At 44.8% G+C, this 26823-nt stretch overlaps 1 protein-coding gene across 3 annotated transcripts in view; it reads left to right on the top strand.

Annotated features, from left to right (window-relative positions):
• The window catches only part of VAV1 (vav guanine nucleotide exchange factor 1), a 50141-nt gene extending 41540 nt beyond the window's left edge, over nt 1-8601 (top strand). For 2 of the 3 annotated variants that reach the window (XM_024745717.1, XM_024745719.1), the window contains exons 23-27: nt 1802-1918; nt 3391-3478; nt 4919-5033; nt 6358-6509; nt 8295-8601. In XM_024745717.1, coding sequence (XP_024601485.1) covers nt 1802-1918; nt 3391-3478; nt 4919-5033; nt 6358-6509; nt 8295-8348 — 526 coding nt within the window. In that variant the 3' untranslated portion in view covers nt 8349-8601. The remainder of the gene's footprint in view (nt 1-1801; nt 1919-3390; nt 3479-4918; nt 5034-6357; nt 6510-8294) is intronic. The other variant, XM_024745718.1, reaches the window with a different exon arrangement.
• The last annotated feature ends 18222 nt before the right edge of the window (nt 8602-26823 follow it).

Genomic DNA, 26823 nt, shown 5'->3' with positions numbered 1-26823 from the left:
AATTTATGCCATAAATATATTCATGTCCACACTGATATATCACATATAATTATATATTATCTATAATTAATATATGTATGTTATATATTTACATTTACAGCATAAAATATTCATAGTCACACCTTTATTTATTTTTCACATCTCTTGGGCTGGCCAAAAAATTCGTTCAGGTTTTCCCGTACGGAAAGGCCCGAACGAACTTTTTGGCCAGCCCAATATATTTAACGGCATTGAGTACATCCACAATGGTGCGCAAGCAGCACCTCTATCTAGCTCCAAAACACTCTCATCACCCCCCAAAAAGAAACCCCGTCACCTTAACAATCACCCCCATCCCCTTCCCCCAGCCCTTGACCATCACTAATGTACGTTCTGTCTCTATGGATTTGCCTGTTCTCGATGTTTCATATACATGGAATCATACAGTACGTGCCCTTATGTGACTGGCTTCTCTCAGCATCCTGGTTCCAAGATTCATCCTCGTTGTAGAATATTTCAGTACTTCATTCCTTTTACGGATGTTTTTGCACTTTAAAAATACTGCATTAAAATACTACTTATTTTACTTGTTATTATTTATCTTGATGTCTGAGTTTTGGGGCTTGCCCTTTAAATTTTGTACCTAAGGCTATCTTTCACTCTCCTCACCCTATTTCCGTCCTGGTGACCACAGAGATGGACAGACAGTGGACACTCAGTAAATACCTGTCCAGGCATGCCAAATTCCAAGTAAAAGAAAGAAAACCCAACAACTGTTTTTCTATACTCACAGTCTCAGCAATTCTAAAACCAAATGTGCGGGATTTTCTTCCTGCATCAAACGATTCTCCAGTTCTCCAGACACCAGTTTGGGTGTCCTACAATTCAATTCAATTCTGACACTGTTTGTCTGGAGTTAGCATCAGAGCCCACAGATTAAGGGTTCAGTCCCACGAGACAATCCCCCACTTCAGATGCCAATCACAAGCTCAGGCCACCCCTACTTCTGACCCATCGGCTATAAATGGGGGGTTCCCACAACCCCCTCCTTGGGTTTGGTAATTTGCTAACACAAACTCACAGAACTTGGAGAAAGAGTTTCTATACTAGATTACCAGTTTATTATAAAAGGATCCAACTCAGGAACAGTCAGATGAAAGAGATGCACAGGGCAAGGTATGGGGAAAGGGGGCGGAGCTTCCACGCCCTCTCTGGGCTTGCACCCTCCCCGTACCTCCCTGTGTTCACCAACCTGGAGTCTCTCCAAAACCATTTGGTTGGGGTTTGGTTGAGGCATCATTACGTAGGCAAGATTGGTTAAATCACTGGCCATTAGTGAACTCAACCTCCAGCCCCTCTTCTCTCCCCATATGTAGGGGTGGAGTTGTTTCTTCCGGCCACCAGCCCCCATCCCGAGGCTATCAAAGAGCCCCCAGTCATCTCATTAGCATACAAAAAGACACTTAATCACTTCGGAGATTCCGAAGCTTTTAGGAGTTACGTGCCAGGAAAGGTTGGGGGGCACAGAAACCAAATATATATTTCTTATTGTGTCACACTGAGACACAGTCACACCCAAAGGACCGAGTTGTCTCCTGCAATCCAGGGGTGAAACCTTGGGTGTGACTTACAGATATCTAATGGCCACTGCCACTTCGGGACTCCGGCCAATGCCTCCCCCAAGGTTTATAGTGTCTAAGGGCGCTACTAGACCCAGGCTGTCATTCACTTAAAAAGAAATCACAGGGGTTGGGGGGAAAAACAGCCTCAATAGGGCAACATAGGGGCTGTGTGGACCTTTCTCCTTGGTGTATCTCGACAGGTACGCGGGCCCCATGGAGCGAGCCGCGGCAGAAAGCATCCTCACCAACCGCTCGGACGGGACGTTTTTGGTGCGACAGAGGGTGAAAGATGCTGCAGAATTTGCCATCAGCATTAAGTAATTCCTCCTTTCCTGACCTATCTCCCCTCGTGACCTGGGCACTGCAGGTGCTTGGGAAGAAGAAAGATGTACAGTCATGACAGTTATCTTTTATTGAGCTCCTGCAGGGTCCTAGGTGTTTTTAATCTTTCTGATTTCTTTTACTCGACTGGCAACCCACAGGAAAGAGATACGCTTCTTAAGCGAGGCTCCAGGAGGTATTTAGCATACTCTAGGAAGAGGCAGAAATGCAATCTGGACCCAAGTCTTGCAGACCCTGGCTTTCCTGCCTTGCTGTTTGTTGGGTGCAGCTTCTTGCTTGTGGTGACTTGTTTCCTTGTTGGTTTTGTCATTGGGTCTTGTGATTTTAAGTGAGGCTTTCCCTGTGGGTATCTTTGCTGCCTGGGTCCCCAGAGATTTTGCATTTGCTTCTGTTGGGAATCACCAACAAGTTCATTTCTTTTTCAGGTTAAAATATTTTTGGTTAATTCCTTAGTTTCCCAGACTACACAGGTGGTTTCAGAATAAATACTAAACCCATAAGAGGGTAGGACTGAGGTTATGAATTCTCAAGGGTGACTTTTCTGTTTTGGGTCTGAGACAAGCTTTCACATGGTCCTTGCTGTGCTCATGGGTGGGCTTTTCTAGACCACCTCTTTTCCTGAGGATGTAGCTTTTTGACAGTCCACCCTTATGGGTGTGGGTGGGTCTCAGTGCCAACTCTCTACCCAACAGGGATCCAGTAACTCATCTCATGTTTCTATGTGATTAAGACATATGCTCCTCGGGAATTTCTTGGCTGTCCTGTGGTTAGGACTCTGTGCTTCTCTTGCTGGGGGCCGGGGTTCGATCCCTGGTTGGGGAACTAAGATTCCCCAAGCTGCATAGCGTGGCCAAAAAGAAAAAAAAAAAGAGTAAAAAGACATATACTTTTAAGTTTCATCCTCATTTTTGGCCTCTGGTGATTTCCCTTACTTTTTTGAGAGCTCAGCATTTTTTTCACGGCATTTCTAGGGGTTTTTTGAGCAGGAGATTTTTTTGGTTATCTAGTTCTTCATATTGGCAGAACCACTTCTGCCAATTCATGCCTCTTCCTTACTAGTCTGTGGTCCTCCATATTGGTGGAAATGGATCCCTTCTCGCACATCCTTTAGATTCTATGGTCATTCATATTAGTGGAAGTGGAGATTTCATCCTATCTACTCTACAACAGTGCTTTCTTTATAAGGTATTTTTGACTTCTCAACAACCCCGTGGGTCAAGGAAGATGATTCCTGTTATATGGAGCAAGAAATTAAGGTTTAGAGCAGCAAAGGCTCCAGGGAAGGGATCCTGCTGGGCTCCGGTGGTCACCCCCTCCCTGAAGTAGCCAAGAACGCTTCTTCCATGGTTGGGGGTGTGTAGCGCGGGGCTGAGACTCGACAGGAGATGGGCCTGAATTCCCAGACTCAGGACCCAGTGACCGTCTCGCTCTCTTTCCCTGCTTCCAGGTATAACGTTGAGGTCAAGCATATTAAAATCATGACAGCAGAAGGACTGTACCGGATTACAGAGAAGAAGGCTTTCCGGGGGCTTATGGTAAGGGCCAATGCATCCCTAAACCCAGCCTTCCAGAATCTAGGTAGGACCTTCTCTGAAGCTCCACCTTGGGACCCCCTTTCCTACATTCAGAACAGCCCCTCCAAGAGGCACTATGGAGCAACTGGCTTTAAACTCATTTTCCTAATCATCAACACGGAGAAGAATAATAACAGAAAGAACAGTAGCATCAGTGAACATTTACAAAGCACTTACCGAGTGCCAAAGCTATTACAGACAGGACTGCACTTCATCCGCTCAGCTCACTCTCTGAGTTCCCGTTTCACACATGCGGGAAACTGAGATTTAGTCCTCATCTGGTATCACCGAATAGCAGAGCCCCTATTTTTGTCAGATGTCAAGACTTAGCTCTGCTTAATCTGATTAATGACCATTCCATGGAGAATCCAAATGCCTTTCCAGTGTTTTTGCTTCTGTTTGGTGCCCTATAACTTTGGGCTGTCTTTTAGACATCTTAAGCCCATTGGTTTAAGGCACATGGATCCTACCCACGGTCTGTGGATGCTTGAGGATCCTCTGAATCCTCTGAAAGAAAATCCAGAAATTTGCATATATTTGCAATTTTTGGGGGGGAGGAAGGTATCTCAGATTTCACTTGAGCCTCGAATGGATCTTTGACTGCCCAAAAGGTTAGGGACTGTTCACTCACTCCACAAATCTATTTTGCCCCCAAACTTTTTACTCTGAAAATTTTGCCTGCCCCCATTTTTTATTTCTGAAAAATTACTGAAATGTTGCTGGAATAGTGTCATGAATATTTGTGGACCTTTCACCTGGATTTACTGATGGTTAATATCCTTCCTCTTTTGCTTTCTCTGTCTCCCTCTCTCTGCGCACACACTCACACATTTATTCTGCACTATTTAGGAGTAATTTGCGGGCATCACGATCCTTCCTATAAGTATTTTAGCATGACTATCAAAGACATCCTCTTGCCTCACTACTGTATCATTATCACAGTCAGGAAGTTGAACATTGATACAAAATTATTATAATAATACACAGCCCATTTTTGATGATGTGTGGCTGCACACTGACCAGCACACAGTAGGTACTTAGTAAACAGCATTTATTATTATTACAATTATTTGTAAAAATAGTGCTCTTGACACCCAGGGAGGGTTGGTTTTGGTGAGCTGGTCATCAGGCAAGTTGATTATTTGGTAAATTTATCATGAAATGAACTGGCTGTTAGGAGAACTGTCTTGAGACAATGTGATTTCTTCACCATAAAATGGTCCTGGCTGACCAGGAAGAGAGTGAGCTCCCCATCGTGGGGAGCATTCAAGGTGTCTTTTGCCAGGGAGGCCAGAAGGAGGACCTGTTTCACATGAGGAGTTGGATGTGGCTCCTTCCAGCTGTGTCCCCATTGTGGGCTGGCCCTCTGAGAGAGCATCTGTCCTGCTGTTTTCTTTGCAGGAGCTTGTAGAATTCTACCAACAGAATTCTCTGAAGGACTGCTTCAAGTCACTGGACACCACCCTGCAGTTCCCATTCAAGGAGCCTGAGAGGAGAGCCATCAGCAAACCACCAGGTAGGCTGTCTCCAGCTGGGGACCTGCTGTGCCAGCTCCTTCCCATTGTGGAGGGAAAGTTTGGGGATGCTGTGGACATTCCTTCCTGTGGGCATAGAAAAGTCCTATCTGTGAAACAGCTTGAGCTAATTCCCACCTCCAGTTTGTCCCTTTGCTCTTGAGAGATTTGCATATCTATTTACTTGGACGAAAGAATTTACTTTCATATTTGGGAAGATGAGGACACTAGGAACCAGAAGGCTTCTCACCTACACATTTTAAGCCTTTATTTTTGTATCAATATCAGGCATGAATTAGTATCAATAACCTTCTCCCACAGAAAGGCAAGACCTTTAGTACGCTCTTTCTTTCCTTTTCCTTTGTATCTCTTACTCACCTGGTTTGTTGAAGTTATTTGGAATGTAGGCTACGGTTTGCTATGAATGAAAACAATCATACCTTATATTTTAGGAATTTTTTCTTCACCATTGCATTTCACTTTGCAAATTCAGTATCAAGAATTATTTAGACTGTCTATATTTCTTGTTTTCTGTGTTTTCCTTTATTTTTAAAATTTCTTATTCTGATTCAAATTTTATTTTTCTGGAGTGCATTTTGGAGTACGTTTTTCAGAAAAGTTGCCTGGGTGGTGGAGTTTCTGAATTCTTACATACATGTCCAAAAAATTTTTTAAGAGGGATTTTAAAATTAATTATTGTTAAAATGTTTACCAATAAAATAACAATTCACCACTTAAAAAGTTATATTTTTGAAAAAGCAACACCAGCATAACGTTAGGACACTGAGACCAAAATTATCCCTATTCTCATCACGCAATCAAATAAATGTTTCTATCTGTCTGCAAGTTACTTATTCATCCTGGTGAATATTTGGATGTTCAATCTTAGCATATTTGCAGAAATACTACAAATTAATTTTATAGTCTACAATATCACTTAACATTGTACTTTGGAAAGTTTTCCCCTTTCTTATCTTTCTCCCTCTCTTTTTCAACCCTTGGACTTCTTTAGTATAATTAATATTATCTAGAATGAGAACTTCCACATCTTTCTTCTGTTTCTTTCACTATGAATATATACGTAACATTAAAAAGATCATAACTGGTATTACTTTCTAAGTTGGGATGCTGGTTGGGCTAGAAGGATGATTCTGGGAAGACAGCTATGTACACTCAGAACACAGGCCACCCAACACTCAGTGGAAGGAAGCATTGAGGAGCCCTTCTTCATCCTGGTCTATTGGAGCATTGTCCTCCCACTGCCCCCAGACGGTAGGTGTGTGTCTGCTCCAGGGCCCTTTCCCACTTCTGCTCTCTCCCACACAGCAGGGAGCACCAAGTATTTTGGCACAGCCAAAGCCCGCTATGACTTCTGCGCCCGGGACCGATCAGAGCTGTCCCTCAAAGAGGGTGACATCATCAAGATCCTTAACAAGAAGGGGCAGCAGGGCTGGTGGCGAGGGGAGATCTATGGCCGGGTGAGTTGGGGCGGAGTTTGGCAGCCCCAGGGAAAGGGTGTGGGGTGAGCTGGCTCTAGTGAAGCTCTACGGGATGATGGAGTGGAGTGAGTGGGCAGGGGCTCGTGTGAAGGGCTTCCCTGGTAGGAAGGGAGGAAGGGACAGATTTCATTTATGCGCCTTGCATTTATTTATCGAGCACCTACTATGTGTCGGGCATTTAGCTGGGTGCCGAGGAGACAAAAATGAGCACAGTAAAATCACTGCCCTCCTGAAACTCATTGTTTGGTGAGAAGCACAGACCTGTAACCATGCAGTTACAACAGTGGGTGGTTGAGATTGAGATGGGGAGTCATAAGGCACCCTGGGAGCCCCCAAGGAACCCCCAGCTCATCCTGGGAGCAGGTCAGGGCGCCTTCTGAGAGACGAAGCTGATCACTGAGGGATGAGTTAAGTCAGCCAGGTCATGGGTGGTGGGAGGTGTGGGAAAGTATTCCTGAGGAACCAGCTCGTGCAAAGGCCCTGGGGTGAGAGAGTGATTGGCATGTTTGGGGAACACGAGGGGAGGGATTTTTCTATCTTGTTCACTGCAGTATCACCAGTGCCTGCAACACTGATTGTCACATAGTATGTCTATCAATACTTATTGAATGCATGAAAAGGCAGAACTGAGACCAACCGCTTTTGCCTTTTGTCTGCCTGAATTTGGACTTTCAGGAGGGAACTTAAATTTTCTCAAAAAAGTTTCTGTCTGGTTCTTATTTTTGTCTCACAAGGCAGAAAGTATTCTTTGTTTCATCTGCTGATGAATTCCTAGCCTCTAGAATACTGCCTTGCTTGTATTGGTTTCTCAAAAAATATTTGTTGAATGAAGATAAAGACACGGGTTAGAAGCTTCAATTCTGCCAGAGGGAAACATGTGGAAAGTGACCTAGATAATTGCTTAGGTGAACAGTTTTAGGAACTTTGGAGGGTAAATTTAGTGTGTGGTAGAGAACAGTTAGGGCTTGAGGAGGGATTTTGGGATGTTTAGGAAGGTTTGGGCTGTAAAGAATTCATCCATCCATCCATCCATCCATTCATCCTTTATTTCATCCATCCATCCTTTATTCCATCCATCCACCCATCCATCATCCATCATTTCATCCATCCATCTATCCATCCATCCATCCATCATTCCATCCATCCCTCCATCCATCCATCATTCCATCCATCTTTTTTTTAACATCTTTATTGGAGTATAATTGCTTTACAATGGTGTATTAGTTTCTGCTTTATAACAAAGTGAATCAGTTATACATATACATATATCCCCATATCTCCGCCCTCTTGCATCATCCATCCATATTTTCAACAAATATTTATTAAGTGTCTACTGTGTGCCAGGAACTATTCTAGGCTTTTGGAACTCAGTGATGAATAAGACAGACAAAAATCCCTGGCCTGTTGTAGTGAAGGGAGGGGAAACAGACAAGAAGCCCATAAATAAGTAACATATATAATCAATTAGATGGTGAAAAGTGTTATGGAAAAGCAGGAAGTGGGGATAAGGACCGTTGGGGTGGATGGGGTTTGCAATTTTAAATAGGATGGTTAGGAAGCCCTTACTGATAGGGTGACATGTAAGTAAAGGACTGTAGGAGGTGGGAGTGGTCAGCCGAGGGTGTATCTAGGGGAGGTACTTTCTGGGGTAGAAGGTATGGCAGGTGCAAAGGCCCTGAGGTAGGAGGGAACCTTCCTGGTGTGTCGAGGAACAGTGGGAGAACGTGCAGAGGCTGCCCTGACCACTTCCCTGTCTCTTTCCAGGTTGGCTGGTTCCCCTCCAACTATGTGGAAGAGGATTATTCTGAGTACTGCTGAGCTTTGGCACATTGCCAGAGCGATGAGAAACTCTAGGCTCTGAGCCTGGGATGGGCAGGCAGTGGGCCTTGGGGCTGTGAAAGGTCCTGGCAGGCTGAGAGTCCGGGATGGACTGTGGAGGGCTAGCGTCCAGCTGGCAGGCCTCCTGGGAGGATGCCCTGCCATGGTTAATTTATAATACACTGATTTCCTCTTGGGTCCCCTTGAGAAGGCAGGGCTCAAGTCAACCGCTTTTAATAAAATGATGAATGGATGGACTTGTGTCAGACCTGGGAAGCGAAAGATGGGAAAGGGCATTGGGACACAGACAAAAGCCCCCTCACTAATTCCTGCTTTCCGGCTCCATCACCTTTCTCTGACATTTAAAAGAAAACCTGAAATAGGAAATGGGACCCCCACGTGGCAGGAAAGAATTTTATGCTCACAGATTCCAGATCACAAAAATGGAACTCTCATTTTTTTTTTTCTGTAATAGGACATAATTACTATTTGGAGCCTCTCCAGTTCTGCTAAGTGGTAAAAACCTTCATCTCAGTTGAATCTGGGTCTCCTGAGTCAATTCTCTCCAAGGTCATGTTTCAACTCCAGGGGCTTTGGCACTGGAGTGTTGCAAAGACTGCTGGTTCTTGGTGGTTATCTTCCATCACTGCCTCCTGCTGAGACGTAATTGCTTCTGTTTCGTCTTTGGTGCCTCTGCATTTTCCACATCCCTCTTGGCCCATGCAGCGCATCTGGCTGTTTCCCCTTAAATGCTGAGGGGAATGACTCTACATCCTGGTTTCCCCGGGACAGTCCTGGCTATTGCCCTAGTGTAGTTATTAGCCACGATCCTTTTCATTCTCCAAAGTGTCCTGGTTTGGATGATAAATTATACAGTCACTATCTTAGGTTGAGCTGCTCCAGAAGCAGAGCCTGAGACAAGGATTTGGGGGTGCAAAATCTATCTGGGAGGTGATCCAAGGAAGCAGCTGGGATGGAGCAAGGCAAGAGAGATGGGAAGGGGAGGGAGACACAGGGAGCATGGATGAGGTGACAGCTTTGGGCAATGGGGGCTCCTCTTTATTCAGGACCTCTGGAAGTCAGTATAGAACAAGCCTTGGAGTTGACAGGCAAGGGAGCTGGGGTATTTATCCACCAACTTCCATTCGTCATGGCTTGAGAGCTGCTCTTATATAGGCAGTACATTCTCTGGTGGCCAGAGAACCACAGGCATATTTGGAGCCACTGACCTGTAGGGACCTTGTCAGTACTGGGGCGCTACGGGTGGGATGCCGATAGGGTCTGCACAGTCCTTGGCAGCCATCCCTACTCAATGGATGCTGCCATATGCAGGGTGTGGGGAAACTCCGTAGAGCCTGCTCTATCCTGGGGTCCAGGGGGCTCCAGGGAGACTTTAGTCTTCGTCTGGTATCACAGAATGGCAGAGCCCCTATTTTTGTCAGACTTCAAGACTTAGCTCTGCTTAATCTGATTAATGACCATTCCATGGAGAATCCAAATGCCTTTCCAGTGTTTTTGCTTCTGTTCGGTGCCCTGTAATTTGGGGCTATCTTTTAGACATCTTGAACCCATTGGTCAAAGGCACATGGATCCTACCAGTGGTCTGTGGATCCCTGAGGAGCTTTGAATCCTCTGAAAGAAAATCCAGGATTTGCATATATCTGCATTTTTTGGGGAGGACGATGTCTCAGATTTCACTTGATCCTGAAGCTGTTTAGACTGGGGTTGGGCTAATGAGATATAGGGATGCATCTCTGGACCTGTCTCTGAGTTTAACTGTCCTTCCCACCCAACTCCTCCCGTCCACGCTGGGAAACCATGATCTATTTTGTTGCAGAAAAAATTGACTCAGCCTGAATGCTTTTCTGCATCTATAGCCAGACTTTCTTTTTACTAAATAGAATTTATTATTTTAAAAAATGGTGGCAGAACACACATAACATCAAATTTACCATCCTAACCTGTTTTACCTGTACAGTTCAGTAATGGGATGAATGTTATACTGTCGTGCAATCAATCTCCAGAAATTGTCATCTTGCAAAAGGGAAACCGTCCCCATTGAGCGATGAGTTCCCGTTTCCCTCTCCCACTGTCCCCTGGCAACCACTTTGGCCAGACTTTTATCTAGAGCCCTTGAGGGCTTAGATGGTGGGGGCTCAAAACCCAAGAATAAGCATCTTTAATTAGGCTTTTGAAGTTCAAAAGCCAGGAAGGTGCTTCTTTGGTAAATCTCCTGCAGGAATAACTCTTAGGAGGAAAAAAAACAATGGTGGCCAAGGCTGAGGAGAGCCCATGGGTAATATATTAATTTGATGGAAAATAGTTAATACTTGTGAATATTACTCCACCCCCCTGATGATGGAGGCAGCCCCCATGTTGAACATTCAACGTTGCCTGGTACCACGATAGTAAGCTCTTCACAGACGTTATCTAATATAATCTCACAACCAGCTTCGTGGGCAGTTGAGCATCTTGGCCAAGGTTCCAGGAGGATTCTAAGGTCAGCTCTGCCCTTACAAAGTTAGCTGTCACATGTTGGAAAAGTGACTTCACCTTTCTGAACCAGAGAAAGATAAATCACCTGTTTGAGAGCATAGTTAGTTTATGTCTAAGTGTAAAGCCGCCTTCTTCACCTTCTTAACCATTGTTCCAGTAGCTGGTGGGGACCTAATCATTTCCTTGGTTCTCTCCGCAACCCCAGGTAAGCCAGTGCTCAGACAGCACCTGTGCACACCAGGCCAGGTGCAGGATCCAGACTCCAGAGTCTGGTGTGACGTGTGCTCCGTGTTTGAAGGGCTGTGAAACTGGAAACAGGGTATTGGAGAGGGAATGGAGTTCCAAGGGTCAGGAATTATGGGGAGGGGCTTCTGCCCTCCCCCACAACTTCCTCCTGAGCCACGCCATGAATTTACCTAAGGTGGTTACCTGGGTTGTCTAATTCAGTGGTGTCAATGAGGTTGAGGTCATGGACTTTTTCTTGGAGGTCTTGAATCACTGTCCTCCAGCCCCAGGCTGAACTTGAGTTCTAACCCTGGTCTTGGGGGGTCTTTGGTTGGGTCTTTAAGCCCCAGCACAACACGACCTGTATCAGTCACCTTGAGCTGAGTATTGCTGCTGTAACAAATGGCTCCCCATCCCAACATCTCACAAACAGCTCCTTCACACATTGGCCTCAACTCTGCTGAAGAAGAAGTTTCTGGAAGGAGAAGGTGCTGCAGGAATCACACTGTTGGAGACCTCCAGCCTTGGGATGTGTCAGGATTGTGGCAGAAGGAAAAGAGAGATGGCAGGACCACTCAGTTGTTCCTAATGTTTCTTCTTGGGGATGACAAGAAGACATTTCATTGGCCAGAGCAAGTCGTATGGCCCAGAGTAGCGTCAGTAGGGCAGAAAGGTTTATTCCTCTTCCAGGGAGAGGCAGTGAATACTTGGAACAAAACCAGAACCTGCCAGGGAGCCCGTTCTATCATTCATTCATTCATTTACTCACTTCATTTATTTATTTGGCGGTGTTGGGTCTTAGTTACGGCACACGGGATCTTTGTTGCGGAATGCAGGAGATTTTGTTGTGGCGCGTGAAGTTCTCTCTAGTTGTGGCGCGCGGCTTAGTCGCTCCATGGCATGTGGAATCTTAGTTCCCCAACTAAGGATCAAACTCACGTCCCCTGCATTGAAAGGGGGAATTCTTAACCACTGGACCACCAGGGAAGTCCCCTCACTCACTTTTGTGACACTGGCAGTTATGGGTTGACTGTGTCCCCACAAATTTGTATGTTGAAGTCCTAACCTTCCCAGGACCTCAGAATGTGACTGCATTTGGAGATGGGTTCTTTTTTTTTTTTTGCGTTACGCGGGCCTCTCACTATCGCAGCCTCTCCCGTTGCGGAGCACAGGCTCCGGACGCGCAGGCCCAGCGGCCATGGCTCACGGACCCAGCCGCTCCGCGGCATGTGGGATCTTCCCGGAACGGGGCACGAACCTGCGTCCCCTGCATCGGCAGGAGGACTCTCAACCACTGCGCCACCAGAAGAGTCCTGGAGATGGGTTCTTTAAAGAGGTAATTGAGTTAAAATGAGGTCAAGGTCTTTAGGATGGACCCTAATCAAATGTGACTGGTGTCCTAAGAATTGGGATGCACCATCAACAGATGAATGGATAAAGAAGATGTGTGTGTGTGTATATCACACACACACACACAATGGAATCCTACTCAGCCATAAAAAATAAAATAAAGCCATTTGTAGCAACATGGATGGACCTGGAGATTATCATACTGAAGTAAGTAAGTCAGAAAAAGGCATATACTGTATGATATCACTTATATGTGGAATCTAAAAAATTATACAGATGAATTTATTCACAAAACAGAAACAGACTCACAGACATAGAAGACAAACTTATGGTTGCCAAAGGGGAAAGCATGGGTGGCGGGGATGATTTGGGAGTATGGGATTAACAGATACAAACTACTTTATATAAAATAGATAATCAATGAAGTCCTATTGTAGAGCACAGGGAACTATATTCAATATCCTGTAATAAACCATAATGGAAAAGTATATATATATATATATATGTATAACTGAATCACTTTGCTGTACACCTGAAACTAACAATATTGTAAATCAGTTATACTTCAATTTAAAAAGAAAGAAAAATGGGAGGAATCTCGGGGAATGTGGAAATGAGCATTAACTCTGCTTAGAGGGGGAGGGAGAGAGTGAGGGTCTGGAGAAGTGGTTGGACCTGCTTCCTTATGTGCCCCCAGAGGGACCAGGCAGACCTCTGCCGGAGGAGGCCACCTCTTGCTGGCTGGTGGAGGAGGGGCCTCAGGTGTGCCCTGGAGTGGCCTGCTGATGGTTGGAGACTTTGGATCCAGGGAACAGCTGTCACCCGAATATACTGGCAGAGAAAGGAAAAGAACACAGGGCAATCCCGTGATGCCTTAACTCGGAAGTTCTCTGGTGCTGGCTGTCAGTTACATCCGGCTGTCACACGCACACACACACACACACACACACACACACTGTATTAGCTCGCTCAGTCTGCTGTAAAAAAGTACCACAAACTGAGTGGCTTAATTAAACAATAGAAATGTATTGTCTCACAGTTCTGGAGACTGGAAGTCCAAGATCAATGTGTTTTCAGTGGGGCTGTGCTCCCTCTGAAGACGCCAGAAAGAAATCTATTTCAGGCGTCTCTGTCTCTCACCTCCTGGGAGTTTTCTTAGCCTGTGGTAGCAAAACTCCAGTGTTTACATGGTGTCCTCCCTGTATGCGTTTGTCTGTGCCCAAATTTCTCCCTCCTAGGGAATTCCCTGGCTGTCCATTTGTTAGGACTCCATGCTTTCAGGGCCGAGGGCTGCGAAGCCACAACAAAACAAAACAAATTTTTCCCTCCTATAAGGACACCAGTTATACTAGATGAAGGGTCCACCTTACTCCAGCATGGCCTCAAATTAACTCATCACATCTGCCAAGACCCTATTTCTAAAAAAGGTCACATTCTGAGGTTCTGGGGGTTAGGACTCCAACATGTGAATTTGGTTTTTTTCGGGGGGGGGGGAGTGCGATTTAACCCATAACACACATGATGGATACAAAGCCCCTTGTGAAGATACACCCACATAACAGGCCAAGCATATGCACAGACTGTCATGAAGAAACACAGCCCCCCAAATACACACAGACGGGCAAATACAGTAAATAGAAACTGGCAAGAAGACTCACAGGTGGTCATAGACAGACAGACAGACAGACAAAAAGGATCTACCCACATCCACAGCAGCAAGCAGACAGCTCCAGAGATGCACAGACACAGAAATACTCCCCCGCACTGCGACAGGCCGACAGACCCCAGACCCAAATACTCCCCTCCCCAAACACCAAAACGGACTGAAATATGAACAGAAACACATACACAGATGTAAAAATACTGACACCTCCTTTCAACCTGCAATTCACAGGTGCACGTATAAAGCTATAGATACGGAGACATATATCTATTCAGCCGGGCACGGAAACACACCCCAAACACATAACAGATGGTACCTGAAATAGGAAGACAGACTGACAGATTACACACCTCAAACATATTCACTCATACACCCTGCCCTGGGACTTTACTAACTCCAATGAAGGCATCCACAGGTGAAATCGGACAGATACCCATTGGATCAAACATTTATAAACATCACAAAGACACACACACACACACACACACACACACACACACACGAGGGCATTACAAAGGCAGATAGCAACAAAGTTAAGCCAAGCTTGCCCCCTGGTGGACACTAGCAGTAGTGCCCCAACCTCTTTGGCTGATACCTGGATCTCTGCTTAGGGCAGGGAGGAGAGACCAGAGAAAGGTAGGGGTGTGTGTGTGTGTGTGTGTGTGTGTGTGTGTGTGGTGTGTGTGCTTGTTCACAAACCTGTCTATATGGGCCTAGGTTTGGGCACCAGAAAGGGCCCCTGATGCTTTTGGCTTTGCAGCATCATCACACTGCCCAGGGGTACGCTCCCCCCACCCCCGATTCATTCACCCAAAAGCACAGGGAAGGGATCCATAGAGGTCTCATTTCAGAGTCTTGTTGGATACAAACACTCACAGCCTCATGTGGGTGGGGCAAGAGGGAGAAACACAGAGTCGGAGGAGCCTAGAGGGATGAATTTCTTGGGAGGAGAGGTTGGGTCTGGGTCTTTGAAGGGTAAGCATGTGTTTATACTGTTGAGAAGGCACCTATTGTAGGTGGAGTGGGCTCTACCCAGAGCCTTTTACTGTGGTCCAAAGACTCTTCCTCTTTAATCCCTTCCAGGGCTCAGTTAGTACCCTGTATCTCCTGGAAGATAAAGTTAAGCCAAAGAAATGACTCTCTAATGGTGGAATGCCAATGAAATCAGGCACAGGGCAAATTGTCTTTCTTTCTTTAAAAACCCAGTTTACTGAGGTATGATTGACATGAAAAATTATACACGTTGAGTGTATACATCGCGATGAGTTTGGGGATACTTATCCACCTGTGAAACTGTCACCACCATCAAGGTCATCAACATATCCATCACCTCCCAAAGTTTACTCCTGCGGTGGATTTTCATGTTGGGACCCCATTACATTTCATGGGGACTGTTGACGAAATCCTCTCCTCGGGGACCCAGCACGCTGTTTGAGACGGGGCAGGAGGGGCTCAGGTCCCGTGAAATCTTTCCCCACTGTGTCCTCACTTCACCAGTTTGAAGCTGTGTGCTGCCCCCTTGTTGCCTTCTCCGACTTTAAGCTTTCTGCTTGGACTGTTCCCCAACCAGGCTGGAAGAGCAGGCTCCAGGCCAGGCTTACAAGTTTGAGATTTAAACTGCAGGAGGTAGGGAGCCATGGAGTAAGGGGATTTAATCAGTGGATGTTGGCATGGTATTTTACACCTGCTATGGCTGATTTAAATTCATTTAAAGCATCATCACTTTCTTTGTCTCCAGTAATATCTCCCCAATTTCCAATCCATTCTGCAAAAGCACAACCAATATCATAGAGTCCAGGCACCAGGCTGAACCTTTAGGATGACCCACAGGGCCCTATATAATTTGCATCTCCCTTCTTTCCCCTGGACGCACTGACCTCTGGAAGCAGGAAGGGACAGGAGAAAAAGCTGAGCAAAGATGCGGCCTCATCTTGAGTTTACTTAGAGATTAGCTTCATGGAGAAAAAGTATGTAGAGTAGCAGGGTAGAGAGTATCTTGACGGTGGTGGGTGGTTATTATTGATCAGGCAGTCACGGAAGCATCTCTGACATTTGAACTGAGACCCTGAGTGAATGGAGAGGCGGGAAGGAAAAACTTGTACCTCAAGCAGAGGAAATGGCACGTGAAAAGCCTCTGAGGAGGCTGTCGAGTCAGGACCCTGTATTTTCTGGAAGGGAAATGCTTTTAGCCAAAGGAATGACTCTCTAAGAGTGGAATTTCAGGCAATGAAGTCAGACATGGGACAAATTTCCTTCTTCTTTTTCTTCTCCTTTTTTTTTTTAAACCGCTTTATGGAGGTATGAGGAATGAGCTTGGTGAAATCAAGAACTAGTAATAGGGTCAAAGTGGCCTGAAATAGAGAAAAGAGAGAAGTAAGAGGTTGACAGGGACAAACCGTGGTGAAAACTTGGGATTTTTTTCTAACCTTAATGGGAAGCCAGTGTTTCTGTATATACTTGCATCCGGTAGAAAAGTGCTTGGTTAGGGGAATAAGGGGATACTGAAACTCATCCTGAGTTAAGCTGCAGGTGTCAAAGGGGGGCATTGTTCTCTAATTCTCACAAAGACTTCTTGCAGAACTTCAGTGGTTACCACAGGAAGCTATTGAAGGTTTATAAAAATTTATATATTTTTTTATTGTGGTAAATATGCATAATATATTCACACCGTAGCTTGGACCCAAGTTTGGTTGGGTAACAGGTAGATATACCATATTTTGTATGTCCACTCATCTGTTGACAGACATTTGGGCTGTTTCCACCTTTTGGCTATTGGGAGTAGTGCTTCTACGAGTGGTTTTTACCACTCGTAAATGGTTGAAGAGGGAATTTCCTGGCGGTCCAGCGGTTAGGCTTTTACTGCAGGGGGCGCAGTTTCGATCCCTGGTAGGTGAAGTAAGATCCTGCAAGCCGCGTGGTACGGCCAAAAAGAAAAAAGAAAAAAAAATGGTTGAAGAAAATCAAAAGAAAAACAATACTTCATGACAAGTGAAAAGTATACGGAATTTGAATTTCAGAATCCACAGGGAAAGTTTTATTGGCACACAGCCACACTCATTTACATGCCATCTACGGCTGCTTTCACAGTAAGATGACAAAGTGGCAACAGAGACCCAAAGGCTTCCAAAGTAGAAAATATTTGCTGCTTGGACCTTTACAGAAAAAGTTGCTGACCCTTGAGCTAAGGGATCACAAACCTGGCTTTTAGCCATCTATTTTGCCAGCTCTGCTTGGATGATATAATAAAACTCTTTTATTGCATTTTATTGTTATGTTCTCCCACGTTTGGGAACTGCAGCCTGACCGAGACGGAGCCCCACCATCATATCCTGTAATAATAATATACATGTATATGGATATGTATGTATGTAATGTGTTGTAATAGTGATGATATAGTTGATGTTTGTTGACTGTGTACTTGTTACTCTAAATGCTTTTGATGTGTTACTTTATTTAGTCCCGATGATAACTTTTGAAGTAGACATATATATTTTTTAAACTAATTAATTTTTAATTGAAGTATAGTTGATTTATAATGTTTCAGGTGTACAGCAAAGTGATTCAGTTATCTATCTCTACATCTGTATTCTTTTTCAGATTCTTTTCCATTATAGGTTATTACAAGATATTGAATATAGTTTCCTGAGCTCTACAGTAAGACCTTGTTGTTTATCTATTTTATGTATAGTAGTATGTATCTGTTAATCCCAAACTCCTAACTTATCTCTCCCTCCCCTTTCCTCTATGGTAACCATAAGTTTGTTTTCTATGTCTGTGAGTCTATTTCTGTTTTGTAAATAAGTTCATTTGTATCAATTTTTTTAGAGTCTCCATATAAGTGACATCATATGGTATTTGTCTTTCTCTTTCTGACTTACTTCACTTAGTATAATCTCTAGGTCCATCCATGTTGCTGCAAATGGCATGATTTCATTCTTTTTTATGGCTGAGTAATATTCCATTGTATATATGTACCACATCTTCTTTATCCACTCCTCTGTCGATGGACATTTAGGTTGCTTCCGGGAGTAGACATATTTTTTTAGTAGATAAGAAAAGGGAGGGTCAAAGAGGCTATCACGTTTTAAGGTCACATGCTAAGTGGTTGGAGCTGGAATGTGAGTGTGATGGGTTGAACTGTGTCCCCCCCCCAAAGTGTATATGTTGAAGTCCTCACGCCCAGGACCTCAGAATGTGACTGTACTTGGAGATGAGGGTCTTTACAGAGGTGATTACATTAAATGAATTCATTAGGATGGACCCTGATCCAATAGGACTGTGTCCTTAAGAGAAGAGGAGATTAGGATGCAGACACACACAGAGGGATGACCACGTGAGGACACAGGGAGAAGACGGTCATCTACAAGCCAACGAGAGAGGCCTCAGAGGGAACCAGCCCTGCCAACACCTTGACTGTGGACTTCCAGCCTCTATACCATGAGAGAATATATATTTGTTGTGTATGCCCACAACACCTAGACTGTGGTATTTTGTTAGGGTAGCCCCAGCAAACGAATACACTGAAACTAGTTCTATCTGCCAGCATATTCTAAGCTCATGGAACATGAGTTTAGAATATTTCTTGTTTGGGCTGTCTCCTGAAGTTCCTCTCCTTCCAGAATCTTCCTTCCTTTCAGAGGCTCAGACCTCGAGGGCCACTTTCTTCTTACATTGTTGGAGAGCTGCTTCCTCAAATACTGGCTCCTACTTGCTTGCACTTTGTGCTGGGGGGCCCCTAGGTTTAGGGAGCAAATATGATGATGTATTATTTTTCTCTCATAGCTCTGTCTATGCACATCTTCTTCTGGTTCTGTCCACACGAAGTCTAGTTACAGTTCCTCTAGCTGTGAGATGGAATGATAACTAGAAAACCATTCAGGGAACTGAGTTTCTGCAGATATTTTGCAGAGGGAGAGTAGGTGTACAGCAATGCTTGCAAACACCAGTGATGTACCCACGGGGAGATGGAAATGCAAATCATTACACATTCACTATGTAGGTTCAAGGGTGTACCCAGGCTCTAACTATTGATGTGGAAGGATTTCCAAGAAACATTTCTTACCTGTCAGGGTGCAGTTAGGAAACAGGAACTGTGCTAGTTTTTGTTGTTTCATTCTAGTTTTAAAGGAAGTATAGATTTAGATCGTTCCTAAACTTGCTAAGGTCATGTGTATTCATCATTGTGAAATAACATCGGCTTTCTAGTTAAACAAATGTTTAAATGAAAAAGAGACCACACTTCACCGGAGAAACTCTAAACTCATGTCTTCTGATCCCTTTACATAACATAAAATAATTTGGTCCCTTTATACACAGTATGTGAGATATAACAATTGGGTCCCTTCACGCGCCATGCACACCAAAATGATCTGGTGGAACGCCGGGTCTGGGTACTCTTTACTCTGGAGCCCATCTTACCAAATTTATTGAGGGGGTGATTTATGTACAACAAACTGCTTCCTTTCACAAGTGTAAAATTGGATGCATTTTGATAACTTCTGCCACAGTCAAGGTACAGAACGTTTCCATCATATCCCTAAGTTTTCTCGAGCCCTTTTGTAATCCTTCCCTCCCTCCACTCCTGGCCCTAGGCAACCCTGGAAGCTGGCACCTAATTTCCTCTGGACCTCAACTCTTTCCTCTTGTTGATTTTCTTTGTATCTCGCTGTGACGATGGCTATAGGCTGAGTTCTGTAAGTCATCCTAAGGAGTCATTGAACCGGGTGTGGTTCTCGGGGATTGTCAACAAACCACCCCTGCTTGGCAGGGGTCTGAGGAGCCCGCATAACTATGAACCCTTCTAAGGAAGCTGTGGCTCTGTCCTTCATCAACTGCATCCCTCCTAGGACTCCTGTTCCTTTTGTCCAGCTCCCACGCCCTCAAATCTCTGGTCATCTTTCTGGGACCAGGGGAGGGTCAGGAGATTCATCAGCTCCTCTTTCTTTCTTCCTTCTCATTTGTTTCTTAAATTTCTGGGATACAACAGCCAACGGAATTCCTTCCCTACCCCAGGGGATGCGCCCAGTCTTTGGAGAGAAACAGACATTCAAACAAGCATAGATCATACTGAGTGTTGGGATTCGGGGAGCACAGAGGAGGTCTGTGCTAATCCTGAAGTGGAGGGCAGGGAGGACTTTCTGGAGGAGGTGAAATTTACATGGGAAGGCTCCCTGGAGGAGGTGGTATTTATATTGGAAAGCTCCTTCCCCCACTCCCCACGGGAGGAGATGATATTTACATGGGAAAGATGCATAGGATATGGGGTGAGTACCCATGTCAGACCTGGGGTCAGGCGACAGCTTAATGTTTAATGGCTGGGAGGGATTCTTAGGCCCTCCTGGAAGCTGACTCTGCCATGAGGATTCTTGTTTCAGGGTTGATTGAGGGAGGGCATTTAGCAGAGGACAAGTGAGGGGAACAGGGTAGACTAGAAGAAAGAGTTGAGCACGGAGGTAGTCCTAGCTGGAGCCCAGCCTCTGCCTGACCCCACGGGCATCCCTGGAGCCTGAATAACACCACCCAGCTGACCTCACTTTGTTTTTTTTTTTGTTTTTTGCGGTACGCGGGCCTCTCACCGCTGTGGCCTCTCCCGTTGCGGAGCACAGGCTCCGGACGCGCAGGCTCAGCGGCCATGGCTCACGGGCCCAGCCGCTCCGCGGCATGTGGGATCTTCCCGGACCAGGGTACGAACCCGTGTCCCCTGCATCGGCAGGCGGACTCTCAACCACTGTGCCACCAGGGAAGCCCTTGACCTCACTTTGGAGTGAGGTTTTGACCTCCATGACCATCGGTTATTGGCCGTGGGCTGGTTCTGAGGGTTTGTGCAGGCATTGAACTGGAGAGTAGTTCTCTGGAGAACAGGAAGCTGTGAGCCGTTAGCAGGCGACACCCACAGCAGCACAGGGTGGCTGGACATGCCATCGACAGTGTCCACTACAGGAGACTTTGGTTAGTTTAGGATGACGGGGGCTTTGGAGGGAGAAGGAAACAATGAAGTCAGAGGGGGACCGATATAAGACTAGGCAGAGTCTTTTTTTTTTTTGTATTTGCATTGTGGTTTTTATTTTTTAAAAATTTTTATTGGAGTATAGTGGATTTACAACGTGTGCTAGTTTCTGCTGTACAGCAAAGTGAATCAGCTATAAGTATACATATATCTGCTCTTTTAAAAATCCTTCTAATGATAAGTTTGTTTTCCACATCTGTGTCTCCATTTCTGTTTTGTAAGTTCATTTGTACCGTTTTTTTTTAGATTCCACGTATAAGCAATATCATATGATATTTTTCTTTCTCTGTCTGACTTATTTCACTCAGGATGACAATCTGAGTGATAGGTCCATCCATGTTGCTGCAAATGGCATTATTTCATCCTTTTTTATGGCTGAGTAGTATTCCATTCCTCTGTCGATGGACATTTAAGCTGTTTCCATGTCCTGTCTATTGTAAATAGTGCTGCTATGAACATTGGGGTGCATATTTGTTTTTGAATTATGGTATATTAGGCAAGGTCTTGAGTGCTGTATTAATGAGCCTGCACTTCATCCTGAGGGTACTAGGGAGCCATGGGGGGTTTTAGAGTACAGGAGGAACACGTCAAGTTGGGTAGGGCTGCCCTGGAGCCACCCTCCCTCCGACACCCTCATTAAGAGTGAAGATGAGTATTGGATAAAGAAGATGTGGTACATATATATATATAATGAAATACTACTCAGCCATAAAAAGGAACGAAATAGTGCTGCCATTTTCAGAGATGTGGATGGACCTAGAGACTGTCATACAGAGTGACGTAAGTCAGAAAGAGAAAAGCAAATATTGTATAAGATCGCTTATATATGGAATCTTGAAAAATGGTACAGATGAACTTCTTTGCAAAGCAGAAATAGAGTCACAGATGTAGAGAACAAACTTATGGTTACCAAGGGAGGAAGGGGGGTGGGATGAATTGGGAGATTGAGATTGACATATATACACTACTATGTATAGCATAGATAACTAATGAGAACCTACTGTAGAGCACAGGGAACTCTACTCAATGCTCTGTGGTGACCTAAATGGGAAGGAAATCTGAAAAAGAGGGGCTATATGTATATGCATGATTGATTCACTTTGCTGTACGGCAGAAACTAACACAACATTGTAAAACAACTACACTCCAATAAAGAAAAAGGAAGTACAGATGAGTGACGTCTCTGGGGCTCCTCCAGACTGACTTCTGTAGTCTTGAGTGTCCCTCAATTTCCCCTTTGCTGGGAAAGTCACAATAGTTCATCTTCCACAAGCCACTTTACTAGAATTGTGCATTTCCTTCCCTTTCTTCACCCCCTACACCTGCCCTCATCCCTGGAGGATCTCTGCCGTCCAGATTTCATAGCCTCGGTCACTTCTTTAGCGTTTGAAGGGTGACTGGCAGCTTGCATCCCCAATCACTCACCAGGATCCCAGACCCCATCTGTGGTCGGTAGAATAATGAGGCTCCCCCCAACCCCCACCAGGCTGGCCACATCCTAGTCCCTGGAGGCTGTGAATATATGACCTTCTACCACAAAAGGGACTTTGCGGGTGTGATGAAGTTAAGGGTCTTGAGACAGGAGAATATTCTGGGTGATCTGAGTAGGTCTAATGTAATCCCAAAATCCTTTTAAAGAGGGGTGGAAGGAGGGTCAGAGAGAGAAGGAGACGGAGAGAGAGAGGGAGAGAGACTGCAGACAGAGGGAATGAGACAAATCTATCATCTATCTATCTATCTATCGCCTATCTATCTATCATCTATCTATCTACCATCTATCTATCTATCTATCTATCTATCCATCTATCCATCTGCCTATCTATCCATCCGCCTATCTATCCATCCATCCATGGAGTGAATGTGTGTGTGTGAGAGAGAGAGAGAGGGAGAGAGAAAGAGAGAGAGGGATTTTGGAGATACTCCATTGCTGGCTTTGAAGATGGAGGAAGGGGCTTTGAGCCCAGGGATGTCGGCTGTCTCCAGAAGCTGGAAAAGACAAGGAATAGAGTCTCCCTTAGAGCCTCCAGAAGGATCGCAACCCTGCTGACATCTTGATTTCAGCCCCGCTAAGACTCATTTGGGACGCTGACCTCCAGACCTGTAATGTAATAAATTTGTGTTGTTTCAAGCCACTATGTTTACGGCGATTTGTTTTGGGAGCATCAGGAAACTCATCCACAACCTCGTCTCGCCCCCAGGCCCCCTGAGGAATCTGGACTTGGTTGAAAAACCTTACCTCCAAAGGTCAATTCCTCCTTCGGTCCCAGACTCCCCACCTACATCCAGACATCCCCCCATTCTGCTGTTCCTGCCTCCTAAATTCCTCTTCGTCTCCACAGCCCTTGCCCTCCTCCAGGTCATCACACCTTTCTTCTCTCCATCTCCCCACCCATGACCACATCCTGTCTGACACCCATACTACACAACACAAGTGTTGTAAAATACCAATGTGACCGTTATTTCCTCGCTAAAATCTCTTTTATTGCCCTGCGGAGACGGTCTAAACGCTTTCATGTTCAATGGAAGGTCCTGCCTGAAATGGACTTGCTGACTCTTCTAACTGAGTCACTGCCGGCACCATGCCTCCGATCAGTAGCTGTGACCACTTATTATTGACACAATGTCAATAATAACTGATAATATTGAGTATAATTTTTGCCAGGCTGGATTTTATGGCTTTATCACATTAAACCTCAAACCCTATGATGTTATGATGATTCTTTTTTTTTTTTTTTAACTGACAGGGACAATCGCTTCTAAGTGTATCAGTTATCTCCTGCTGCGTAACAAATCACTCTCCAAATGTAACAGCTTAAAACAACACATTTTAAATTTTCTTACAGTTTCTGAGGGTTGGGAATCTGGGGGTGGTTTAGCTGGGTGGAGCTCGATCAGGGTCTTCTCAGGAGGTCACAGTCAAGCTGTTGGCTGGAATCTGAGTTCCCCCTCATGTGGGCTTCTCCATGGCACTGCTTGAGTGTCCTCACAACATGGTAACTGATGTCCTTTCAGTGAATGATCCTGGAAAGAAAGAGGGAGGGGAAAACCACCATGATGCTTACAACCTCAGATGTCTCAGATCCCACACAAGGTCACATCTTCCTTTCTCTGTTCCTTAAAAACAAGCCACTAAGTCCAGCTCATACTCAAGGAGAGAAGAATTAGGTTTCCCCCTCTTGAAGGAAGGACTATCAAAGAATTTGAGTAATAGCCAAGCCTTGGAGATTTTCCTGTGTGTCAGGATCTGTCACATACAGCCATTCCTCTGATGCTCGCCTCAACCCCATGAAATATGTCCTGCTTATCAAGCCAATTTTACAGATGGCATGTTGAGGCATAGAGAAATTAATTGCTGAAGAAGGTGTGGAGAAAAGGGAACCCTCCTACACTGTTGGTGGGAATACAAATTGGTGCAGTCACTATGGAGAACTGTACAGAGGTTCCTTAAAAAACTAAAAGTAGACTTACCATATGATCTAGCAATCCTACTCCTGGGCGTATATCCAGAGAAAAACATAATTTGAAAAGATACATGCACCCACAATGTTCACAACAGCACTGTTTACAATAACCAAGACACGGAAGCAACCTAAATGTTCATCAACAGGTGAATGGCTAAAGAAGATGTGATATATTTATACAACGGAATATTACGCAGCCATAAAAAAGAAGGAAATAATGACATTTGCAGCAACATGGATGGACTTAGAGATTATCATACTAAGTGAAGTAAGCCAGAGAAAGGCAAATATCATATGATATCACTGATATGTGGAATCTAAATAAGTGATACAAATGAACTTATTGACAAAACAGAAATTGACTCACAGACATAGAAAACAAACTTATAGTTACCAAAGGGGTAAGGGGGGGGAGGGATAAATTAGGAGTTTGGAGTTAACAGATACACATTACTCTATATAAACTAAATAAACAACAAGGACCTACTGTATAGTACAGGGAACTATACTCAATATCTTGCAATAACCTCTAATGGAACAGAATGTAAAAAAATGAATATATATATATATATATGTATATATATATCTGAATCACTTTGCTGTACACCTGAAAATAGCACAACATTGTAAATCAACTATATTTCAATAAAAAATAAAAAAAGAGTAGGTCTGTGTCTTTATTCCCATCTTGCCCCTAGGTTCTTCATGACTTTTTTTTTCTTAGATTCCATATATATGTGTTAGCATACGGTATTTCTTTTTCTCTCTCTGACTTTCTTCACTCTGTATGACAGACTCTAGGTCCATCCACCTCACTACAAATAACTCAATTTCGTTTCTTTTTATGGCTGAGTAATATTCCATTGTATATATGTGCCACATCTTCTTTTAAAAAAGAACTTGCCCAGGACCACACATAACTAGCAAGCAGTGGAGACAAGATTTGGACCCCTGGCGATCTGGTGCTAGAGTGTTTTTATCCTCCAGAGCTTCTCTTAACATTGCTCCATTTATCTCCCTTCTTGGTGAACTCTACTGTATTTCTGTGCTGGCTCGTAATTGCAGCCTCATTGGGTAGGGTCTCCTGATGAACAGATGGAACCACTGATGGATCTGTTTCAGCGATCATCACTCCAAGGTGTATATTTTGCCTTGCACAGAGCAAAAAAGGAGAATATAAAAGCAAGTGGGGCTCTTCTTCCCAAGAACGTGGGACTGGTCTTTGCACCTAAGTTTTGGCTTGGAGCAGGTGTTCTTGGTGCCCGTCCACACCTATGACCTTCAACCCTTAAGGCACACTAGACTGACATGTGCCAGCCACTGCATTTTGTTATCAACAGGGTTATGAACTGGAGCCCATTCTATCTGCTTGGAGGCCAGGTCTTGGGTTGACACAAGCCTCAATCAGTGACTGACAGTAGCTGGTGGATAAATACCCCAACTCCCTCCCCTGACAGCTGGGATAACTCTGAAGAGTGTGCTCTAGGTTACCTTCCAGAGGTCCCCAGCCACGTTAAGTTTCAGTTTCTTATTGGGTAACTTGCCTGATAAAATTCACTGCAGGCTCTTTCCTTCCCTCTCTTACTTCCCCCATCCCCAGGTGGAGTTTTTTGGGGTCACCTCCCTGATGAACTACCTTCACGAGAATCCTTGTCTGAGCATCTGCAACTGGGGGACCCTAACTAAGACATTCCTAGATCACCGTGTTTATGAGATGGCACGTGTGTGTGTGTGTGTTGGGTTGGTTTGGGGGCAGTGCTGGGAATGGGGTGTGTCACTGTCCAGTGATCAGATATTGCGGGGAGCTAAAGGCAAATGAAATGGTGAAAGCTCTAGACTTTGGAGCCAGAGGGTTCCGGATTCAAAGCTCGGGTCCGGGTAATCTTGGACAAGTCGCATCTCCTCTCTCAACCTTGGTTTCCGTTTTAATTGTACTTTTTTGGTGAAATAGGTGGGGGTAGGAATCCCTAGTATATGATGTTGACATGACGGTGAAACTAAATTTTATTGGAAACGTGTTTAGCACAGTGCCTGGTACCTGAGGGCTCTGATGATGGCTTGTATGGGGGCAGGCTGGGAGGAGACCTTTGAGTTTGGGGCTTGCTTCATTGGGTAGTGGAAGCTTATTTATTATTGGGTGCGATAAAATAAGATGATGAGAGACAGGAGATAGATGTTGCTGGGGGAAGAAAAAAGTGAGTAGGAAGGAAGTAGAGAGAGAGAGGGGGAGATAGACCCACACAGGGACCCATCAGCCAGACAAACTTCTCTTCA

Source organism: Neophocaena asiaeorientalis, unplaced genomic scaffold (genome assembly GCF_003031525.2).
Source record: "Neophocaena asiaeorientalis asiaeorientalis breed wild unplaced genomic scaffold, Neophocaena_asiaeorientalis_V1.1 scaffold357, whole genome shotgun sequence".
NCBI lineage: Eukaryota > Metazoa > Chordata > Mammalia > Artiodactyla > Phocoenidae > Neophocaena > Neophocaena asiaeorientalis.
This window is presented reverse-complemented; position numbering and strand designations above follow the sequence as displayed.